Source organism: Silene latifolia, chromosome X (genome assembly GCF_048544455.1).
Source record: "Silene latifolia isolate original U9 population chromosome X, ASM4854445v1, whole genome shotgun sequence".
In the NCBI taxonomy this organism is placed as follows: Eukaryota; Viridiplantae; Streptophyta; class Magnoliopsida; order Caryophyllales; family Caryophyllaceae; genus Silene; species Silene latifolia.
In genome coordinates, this window is record NC_133537.1 from 2,527,537 (window position 1) to 2,537,919 (window position 10,383).

The window sequence follows — 10,383 nt, forward strand, 5'->3', positions numbered from 1 at the left end:
TATATTAGGGTGTCTCAGTCAGTTGTTGTCCTTTCTATTTTAGAAATTGGCCATTTTCTTGGCCTTTATGCCAAAACCAAAGGACAACAATTGGCCCGGAGGAAGGGAATACTAATTATTTGTAATTTTTCTATTATGATGTAGAAGTCAATCGATGATGTTGGTAATGTATTACTCCTTTATGAGGGTAATAGATTCAGGAGATAAATAATTACTCTTATACCAAACATGCAAAACGTAGAGTAAACCACACTATAAGGACCCAAATTATCCTTGTATAGTTGTATGTTACTTTGAGGACCTCAATTATTGTTGTGTAGCTTTGGACCAAATTACCCTTATCTTTATTTATAATTAATAGATATAGATATTTTCTTAAAAATGCGAAACAAGGTAAAAAATTTCAACACTAAAACTTAGGAGAGACGGTCTCTCACTAAGTTATTGAGAGACCAATCTTTCGTACCCTTTTATTTGTATTTCGTACCCTTTTTATTGTTGATCATGACATAGTAATTCCGTACCTATTTACATAATAAATGTACCCATTTTATCATTAATCATGATTTGTACCTATTTTATTGCCTTTAGTACCACATTTTCTTAAAATTGTACAATGGTCTCTCAATAAAGCTTATTAAGAGACCGTCTCTCAGGAGACCTACTCAAATTTCAAGCCATAGGCATAATATCTTTTGTGAGTTTATATATGTCGTCGGTACTTAATACCGTTATCTTCATTTATTATTTTTTCTAGATTTTTTTTTTGGAAATGTTGAAAATATATCTTTTACGATTTTTTTGGGTGATAAGGGGACCCGCAAGCGCTTCCTTTGATACGCATTGAGTAAATCACGGGTATTCATGATAGTCTGCAGACCAAATATTTATCCTTACAAATTCAAATTTTTTATCAGTTTAGTCTCCCCTTAAGACGACACTATTCGTTTTAAGCTTAAGATGAGCCAATTGCATATCACTTGTATTTATAAAAATATATAGGGAAAAACAATATATTTGTCTTATATACACACACAAGTGGTATGATACTTGACCGAGAATTTGTGTTTTTATACAACACTTATTTTAATTTGTTTTCGTCAAGACGAAACTAACTCATTATTAATATGTGTTGGCGGATATTGTAATTAAAATATAGTAGTTGTTGATTACGTCAACCATTATAAGATAATTAAGAAAATATTTATCATTTATATTACTTCCCATTTATTAATTTTTCCGGGACTTTCCCAGTAAAATTCGACTTGTATATATAAATTGTTTGTTGAAAAACCACTTAAGTGAATTAGTTTTCATATAAGAAACGTAATTATTTTGTTTTTCATTAATAATTTTAGTTTTTGTTTATTTATGGTTAAAGTTGTTAATTTAGATCCTTAAAAACAAATTGGGAAGAAAAAAATGGGAGGGATTAATAAATATAAAGGTATTTTGGTCAAATTAATGTGGTGAGGTCCTTATTATGGACTATACTCGCAAAACGTACCTTATATATCACCTCCCTATTCATTACCTCTTTTACCCTCATTTCAGACAAACCCTAAAATCACATTTCTAATTCATTACTCAAACTAATTGTACCAATAATTGTACTTTCATTATTGTCAAAAAAAAAAAAAAAAAAAAAAATAATTGCACTTTTACAATACGTGTTGAGATCGGGTAGAGTTGAACTAATATATATTCATTCCTTTTTTACACAAATTCTCATTTTTAACGGGCATATCCGTCGCAAGCTTGCGACGGGTCAAGTATTACCCATGTAGGGTGGATAAGACAAAACCAAAGTACCTAAGGAGTATCAATCTCTTTTGTTTTATTTACCCACATGGGTATAACTTAACCCGTTGCAAGCTTGTGACAGATATACCCGTCACAAGAAAGACTTATTGCCTTTTTTATACCCGTAAATAAAATATTCTCCATTAAAGTAACTCTACCGGACATATATTTCGAGAGAAAGATACGTGTTAAATAAGATTTGAACAGAGAGATACGTCTGAAATTCAAATCATACCATATATAGAAGTAAATCAAAGTAAGCAAGAATAACCCAATTCAATTGCAATTGCGCAAACCAAAATTCAAAATTCAAAAAAAAAAATGGAGAAATTCCCAGTAATTGATTTAACCCCATACCTAGAATGGCAGAAATGTGGCAATGCAACAGCTGAAACTGTTATTCACCAATTATGCGGCGAAGTAAGCCGGACATTGAAGGAGACAGGAGCTTTATTAATAAAGGATCCTCGCTGTACTGTCGAAGATAACGACATTTTTCTAGATATGATGGAGAAATACTTCGAGCAGCCATCGGAATTTAAACGAATGCAGGAACGACCCGAATTGCATTACCAGGTTGGTGTGACTCCCGAGGGAGTTGAAGTTCCGCGTAGTTTGGTGGACTTAGAGATGCAGGAGAAATTGGAGGGTATGGGGGAGGAGAGTAAGCCAATTATGCCTAAGGGTGCGGATCCTAAATGGAGGTATATGTGGAGGATTGGGGATCGGCCGGTGAGTACGAGGTTTGTGGAGTTGAATGCTGAACCGGTTATTCCGAAAGGGTTTGATGGGTGGAAGGAGAAGATGGATTCTTGGGGGTTTAAGATGGTTAATGCTATTGAGGTTGTTGCTGAAATGGCTGCTGTTGGGTTTGGTTTGCCTAAGGATGCGTTCACTGAATTGATGCATCAGGTTGTTGTACTTAGATGATGAGACGGTCTTATATGTGAGATCGTCTCATTAGAATTTGATTGTTTGTTTCTTGTTTTGGTTTAACTAAGGATGCATTCACTAAGACTGATATGTTTGGCGGTCTCACATGTGAGACCGTCTCATTAAAATTTGATTGTTTGTTGTTTTGGTTTAACCAAGGATGCATTCACTTCTTTGATGCATCAGGTGGTTGCAGGAAAAGCTTAGATGAGACGGTCTTACATGTGAGATTGTCTCATTAGAATTTGATTGTTTGTTTGTTGTTTTGGTTTAACTAAGGATGCATTCATTGAGACTGATATATTTGGTGGTCTCACATGTGAGACCGTCTCATTAGAATTTGATTGTTTGTTGTTTTGGTTTAAACAAGGATGCATTCACTTCTTTGATGCATCAGGTGGTTGCAGGAAAAGCTTAGATGAGACGGTCTTACATGTGAGACTGTCTCATTAGAATTTGATTGTTTGTTGTTTTGGCTAAACCAAGGATGCATTCACTTTTTTGATGCATTGGGTGGTTGCAGGAAAAGCTTAGATGAGACGGTCTTATATGTGAGACTGTCTCATTAGAATTTGATTGTTTGTTGTTTTGGTTAAACCAAGGATGCATTCACTTTTTTGATGCTACAGGGTGGTTGCATAAAAAACTTAGATGAGAGGGTCTTACTTGTGAGACTGATATTTGGTGGTCTCACATTGTGAGACCGTCTCATTAGAATTTGATTGTTCCTTGTTTTGGTTTAAGGATGCATTCACTTCTTTGATGCACCAAGTGATTGCATAAAAACTTAGATGAGACGGTCTTACATTTGAGGCCCGTCACATTTTGATTGTTTGTTGTTCTAGGTTAGCCAAGCATGCATTCACTTCATTGATAAGGTGGTTGACCCCTCTTCATAAAAACTTATATAAGACGGTGTTATATATGAGTGAGACCACGATATGAAATGGATTTAATGGTTTCACATGCTAGAGAATATCATACAAACACATTGTTTCTTAAGAGTTTTTTTTAGAAGTTGATTGTTTCTTGCTTTGCAGGGGCCTCATTTGCTAGCTCCAACAGGGAGCGACCTTGCTCGACATGGCCAGAAGGGAGTTGTGTTTGCTGGATATCACTATGACCTTAACTTCTTAACTATTCATGGGAGAAGTAGGTTTCCTGGTCTGAATATTTGGCTCAGAAACGGGGAGAAGGTCGAAGTGAAGGTTCCTGTAGGATGTCTTCTTATTCAGACAGGAAAGCAGGTAAATTAAACTAAGAATCTTCTGACTTCTATCAATTGGGTCTGTGCTGTCTACTGTCAAGCAGTTAGGCTAATCATTAATCAACTGCATGTACTAGTTATATCGTACTGCAGTGATAAGCATGTTACTCATGACACTTGGTGTGTTAGATTCGGCTTATATTATGAACAACACTCATGTTATTGGCTGAAAATGAAGTGTCAAACTATCATATCCATGTTCTATTGCCGATTGTCAGACACGCGGGTACACGAGTGACTAAGTGCTAGAGTGACATTCAAGAATTAATTTTAGAAAAAGTTGATTTTTAATTGCATTTTTGAACGAATAACTAAAATAGAGAGTACATTAGTGTTTGTTTTGCCACTCTCTAGAAGAATAGTTTCGTACTAGGTGTGATTTTTCTTATCCTCTAATACCCCTCGTTTGGACCTGAGTCATCACTTACCTGTTAATCTGTTATCCTAGCAACCTTACACATCTTGTAAAAGTATTCAATATTGATGTTTTATTGCTGAGCCTGCAGATAGAATGGCTGACAGCAGGCGAATGCATTGCTGGCATGCATGAGGTCGTTGTTACAGACCGTACTCTCGAAGCAATAAAATTAGCATCTGAGCAAGGACGGAGTCTTTGGAGAGTATCTTCAACTGTGAGTGGACATATTCATGTTATTAGCTAATGTTGTAATGCTTTCAATTAGTCCTCAATTTTGTGGTACACTTTGTGATTTGGAAAGAAAGCATGTTCCTGTATCTGGCTCTAACAATCTTCTGCACTGTCTGTTTGTCCAGTTATTCGCACATATAGCATCAGACGCGGTACTTAAGCCATTAGGCCATTTTGCTGACAGTCCACTCGCTTGCATGTACCCTCCCATGTGTGCTGGGGACTTCGTTGAAAAGGAGCTTTCCGTGATTAATCTGAAAGGAAATGGCGGGAGGTCTTCAGCACCATCCTAGTAATTTCGTCCTGAGAATTTAACCAGTTGTAACTCAAAAGACGTCTTACGGCTGTGATATTATGAAAACATGACTGTAGCATGAGCAAGAGGTTCTGTTGTTATTGTTCACCTTATGTAACCACCTCAAGACTATAAGATCTTTAATTATATTATATTTGGTTGTATCCTCTTTCTGCAAAAGTGTTGAACCAAAAACAGACGGTTTACAATGTTTCTGTTCTTTGTGTTTCAGGAGCCAAGAATTTACGGACTAAAATTGTTCCCTCCTTTTTTATTACCTTTGTGAATTTTACCTTTAGTTAACACTATAGTATAGCATTTGGATTTGGGTTTTTGCATGATAATGCTGCTGTGAGTTATGATGAACATGCATACTTGCATGAATGTGTCGCATCCCTTATAGTATTCAACTCACAGGATTCATCTTGAATTTACCTTTATACATTGGAGTTGAAGGTTTTCAATTTTAGTTGCACCATTAAGCTATCTCATGAAAAGGCTTTCGTCAACTCGGTGATTCTGATACTTTAGATCTTGTGCAGCTAATATCTTGAAGAGAAGCAATGTCGGCCTTTAGCCCTATCCTGCCAACTGGTACTTGCTAGTTGCTGCAGTGTCGTCAAAGCTCTGGGACAACAATCCCATCTGAACTTTTACAGTTGCCTTTTGTTTGGATGGAGGGATATAGAAGAAAAAAAAGAGAAAAGAGAGGAATATTCCCTGGCAACTCTGATGTTTTCTCCAGCTTCTATGCATCTGTATAAGCATTAAGCATAGATAATATGAATATTTCGTCTATTAGTGACCCAGCCAAATACATTTTTAGATATTTGCCAGATGTGACGGCTTTTCACTATCTTGTGGACACTGTAGATCCCTGTAACTACAACCCTCAGCTACGCGACAAACTGTATGCATTTCCAGCCTTTTGTTAATTACTGCTAGTTATGATCATCATATGCCATTTTGCATTTCCGCTGACTCAACTGTATGTGATTCTAATATTGTCTAGTAGTGGGTTGGTAATGCCTGGTACATCCGACTTCTTGTCTTGCAACTCTTGCCATAGGCAAGAAGTCTTGGAGGCGTTGGGCTCTTATTATATTTTACCATAGATTATTTTCGATTTCCAGTGGCTCACAATACTGTTACTGACTCGTATACTATTAGTAGCAGCGGGTTGATGTAATAATTGATTATAAGCAGTTATCATTGTGAATCATTTAGGAAGAACCTCCCCTTACTTTAACAGTTTAATGCCACGTGCATCCAATGCCCTTGTCTGCTGTAGGCAGGAAGTCGGGAACCTTGGAGTAATGTTGCTATTATTATCATATATGTTCCTATTTTTCTTTTGCGCAAAAATCTGTCATTAGTATTAATGAAACTTATATAAGTTGCTTGGACAGGGATACCATGAGCCAAGACATAATGTTGCAGGTGAAGGAGACTTTGGACATGCTCTGCGATTACTTTGGTTGGCCTTACGACCAAAGTACCAAAGTACCAAAGTACCAAACTACCAACGTCTCCTTAACTGTAACTCATCTTTCTTCAACTTGTATTACTCCTAAGATATTCAAGTATGTGTTATACGTATAAGCTTGTGTTTACACTTTTTCTTTATACAGAAAGATGAAGAAGGTAAAGGCCATAAGTTTGCCAAAGATTTTCAAGCAGTCTTGGAAGAATTCCGGAAGGCTCTGAATCTTGCCATTGGATCTTCAGTCTCTCAGAGTCAAAGCCCACTCGAGACTGCTGCAGCTGGGGTTGAACAGAGCAACAATTCTATCGAAAGACACTCCTGAACACCACAAGAAGCTGTTAGTCTCAGTATATCTCTTGTTATTTGTTATTGCCTTATTGGTCTTCTGAACTTTAATTAATATTGTTATGTAGTACAATGGTACCTTTGACTCTTTACTTGTGGTGTGGCACTCAACAACTCAAGGACACGGGTGGGGAATTTGTACTCGATCCTTGACAATTTGACAGTTCTATTATAAGAGGCAAGAAAGAGATCTGCATAACAAACTTAAATAGAGGACTGTGTATCAAGTATTTAGTAAGATATGAAATAATTTGAAGTCTTATTTTTCACATATCTAGTTGTTTCAGTACAAAAATATACCTAAATACTTCAAATTATAGATATATTTTTTATTCTGGAATCTTCAGTTTAAGACAGTCCTCGTATGTATAAGTCATCTCTCACAGCCGAGTTCAAGTACCATAGGTTATGGAAGTATAATGTTAATTTGAGTTACTGATGAATCAGTCTGTTCTGTTAATTTGTGTTAAATGATGAATCGATAGGCAAGAGGTGAAGCATAATGTAATGGCGCTAATGATTGATACTTCTCCCAAGATCAAAGCCCTTGGTGTACTTGAACAAAGGAGCATTCTTGTAAAGGCATCCTCCACTGTCAAATCCAAGGAAAGAGTTACAAAAATGAAAAGGGTTCTGAAGAGATGGTGGAAGTCTGATAATCCGGCTCCTGATGTATCTGTAAGTCGGATCACTCTATCTGATGAACTAATCTATCTGCATAATTGTCTATTTTGATGTGTTTAGTCAACTACTCAACTATACAGTCATTATTCATTAATTGCTTCATTTTCTTACTACATAAAATGGTCTTAACTCTGAAGTACTAAGATAGTAAAATGAGTCTTCTTCCAGGAAGGAAAAAATAGTGAAGCTGCTATGCTTGCCAACGATTTTCAATTAGCAGTACAAGAATTCCGGAAAGCTCGACTGCTGGCCTCAAAGCGTTCAGCTAATAAAAAATCATCCTCATTGTAAATGTCTACAACAATGTGTTATTATCATTTTGAGATCCCCATGTTAATTAATCTTGCTTTCTGTTGTATTCTCATTTCTTTGTAATCCTTGCAGTTTGATTGAAGGAGCAGACCATATAATGTGGAGGCTCACCCTTTCTTGTTTGAGCAAAAATGGTGAAAATTTGAATTTTGATCGTAATTCATTTTTTTTTATTTCCCCCGCCCCCCCTGTGTGGTCACCCCTTCTTCTAGGGCTCCTTCATATGCTTAGATTCACTGCAAATCCATATGCCAGTAAAAGCATATGTATCGACAACGGAACCCAGATACTTTGAAAGGACTGGTTTTTCTGTTTTTAGTCAATATTTAGTATTTACCTTACACGAATATGTAGTGAATTGGTTTAAAGTCAATTGAGGAATCTGGGATACATGAATGTAAAGATGTGAGGCCAATATAGGCTTTGAAGGATTAAAAGTTTTATACTGACCAGCGGTCGTGTAATAAAAACCAATGAGCTAAAACTGTCAAATGAAGTGGTCATATCTTTGCAGGCAAGAATCAGTCCTTCCCGAAATGAAATTCAGTGAAGCCGCGTTTGAAGAATGGATTCCGAGGTTTAAGGAGGTAGAAAACCAAGTTGAACAAGTTTATGTAATCGTAGACACCATAATTGATCTTGCATATCTTGCTCATGAGCAGGCAATAGACATCGGTAAGAAACAACTAGTTGTTCACAATGTTGGCGTGTAGCTAGTTGTACTATTTCACAATAATCTCCACTTCCAATTGCAGGTAATATGGGTGCTAGAATTGAGGTTTCCCATGCCACACCAAGCAAATCCAAGCCTCAAATTCTTGCGGCTTCTAGTAGAAGCATAAGATCATGTTCATCTTGGGTAAGTTATGCTCCCAACATCTGGTTTCCTTCCTCCCTTTTTACCTAACTACTGTTGAATCAGAGGTAAAGCTATAGATCCCCGAGTTTTAATGTTCCTACATTCTCAGACTCATACCTCTTACTTAAACAAGAACGTCGCATTTGACCATTAAATTATACTCTCCATCCGAATTTTACACCCCCTTTACTCCGTCTATATATAGGCGTCTTGTTGTTGAAGGGAAAAGCAGAAAATTCCCTCCACACCGTTCTCTTTCTCTGATGCGATAGGATCTAGTGTCTACTACTAGTCGTGCTAGAATTGCAACCACAATAGATAAGACTCTTAGCATCTCTGAGATTTTTTATCTAGCCCACACATTCGATGACGGGGTAAAGTAGTCTCAAAGGGTAGTCGGTATATTATTATTCCGGGATCCTAGCATGCCGAAAAACGTGTATTATACACTTCAATTTGAGCCGTTCGTGAGGCCGTACCAAATCATCTTTCTTTTCCTCTCGGTTTTCTACCACGTGTCCAGGATCGCTTCAGGAGTCACCCCATTCGATTTTAGCCCAAAATAACAATTATTAAACTATTTTTAACGAATATCCAATTTCCGCATCAGATTGGTTTATCGCACACCGGAACCTTCAAATGCACTCTGTTTCTCCTCAAAATTTGTGAGGCCGCTTTGTCTAACCCGAGAAACCGTCCGTGTGATTTACGGTCATTTTTGTTCCGGGATCTGGAATGCCAAAAACCGTGTATACACTTCAATTTGATCCTCAAATTTTGTGTGGTCGCGTTACCTGATCCAAGGAACCTTATGTGTGATTTACAGACAATTTTGTTCCGAGACCCTCTAATCTTGAAAACCGTGTATTACACTTTAATTTGAGCCGTTCGGGAGGTCGTACAGGACCACGTTTCTTTTCCCCCCAGTTTTTCTACCACGCGTCCGAGGGTAATTTCATAAGTTAACCTATTCGATTTCAGCCGAAAATATCAAGTATTAATCCATATTTCACGATTATCTAAGGTTCGAAGAATGCTCGTTTATTGCATACCGACACTCCCAAATGTCGTTTGTTGCTCCTCAAATTTTGTGTGGTCGCTTTGCCTCATCCGAGCAACCATATGTGTGATTTAAAGACAATTTTTTCCGGGACCCTGTATTCTGGAAAAACGTGTATTATACACTTCAATTTGAGCTGTTCCGGAGGTCGTACATGACCACGTTTCTTTTTCTCCCGGCTTTTCTACCACGTGTCCGAGGGTAATTTCATAAGTAAACCTATTCGATTTCAGCCAAAAATATCAAGTATTAATCCATTTTTCATGATTATCTAAGGTTCGAGGAATGCTCGTTTATTGCATACCGACACCCCCAAATGTCGTCAATTGCTCCTCAAATTTTGCGTGGTCACTTTAACTGCTCCGAGGAACCTTATATGTGTGATTTACAAGAAAACCGTGTATTATACACTTCAATTTCAGCCGTTCGGAAGGTCGTACCGACCCTGTTTCTTTTTCTCCCTGTTTTTCAATCACGCGTCCGAGCTCATTTCAGGAATCAACCTGATCGATTTCAGGAATCAACATGTTCCATTTCAGCCTCAAATAACGAGCTTTAACAAATTTTTCACGATAATCCGAGTTTCGGCGAATGCTGGTTTGTGGCACACCGGCACCCACAAATTTCTTCCGTTGGTGCTCCAACTTTGCGTGGCCGCTTTATCTGAGCGGAGGAACTTTCTATGTGATT

General features: G+C 37.4%; 1 protein-coding gene and 1 long non-coding RNA gene across 2 annotated transcripts; both read left to right on the plus strand.

Annotated features, from left to right (window-relative positions):
- Positions 1–1,979: 1,979 nt before the first annotated feature.
- LOC141622222 (uncharacterized) lies at positions 1,980–5,203 on the plus strand. Its single transcript, XM_074438272.1, has 4 exons — positions 1,980–2,715; positions 3,777–3,983; positions 4,510–4,635; positions 4,778–5,203. Exons 1-4 carry the CDS (start codon positions 2,125–2,127, stop codon positions 4,943–4,945), a joined length of 1,092 nt encoding a protein of 363 aa, XP_074294373.1. The 5' UTR covers positions 1,980–2,124; the 3' UTR covers positions 4,946–5,203.
- A 2,636-nt stretch (positions 5,204–7,839) lies between these two features.
- On the plus strand, positions 7,840–8,857 carry LOC141621141 (uncharacterized). The gene is made up of 3 exons (XR_012532112.1): positions 7,840–7,908; positions 8,289–8,449; positions 8,530–8,857. It is a non-coding gene; the product is annotated as an uncharacterized LOC141621141 (long non-coding RNA).
- Positions 8,858–10,383: the final 1,526 nt, after the last annotated feature.

Excerpts from the sequence above, each read along its gene's own strand:
- LOC141622222 (XM_074438272.1), top strand. The coding sequence starts at position 2,125 with ATGGAGAAATTCCCAGTAATTGATTTAACCCCATACCTAGAATGGCAG. Across the intron at positions 2,716-3,776 it reads TCACTGAATTGATGCATCAG|GGGCCTCATTTGCTAGCTCC; the intron begins GTTGTTGTACTT and ends CTTGCTTTGCAG. Across the intron at positions 4,636-4,777 it reads TTTGGAGAGTATCTTCAACT|TTATTCGCACATATAGCATC; the intron begins GTGAGTGGACAT and ends CTGTTTGTCCAG.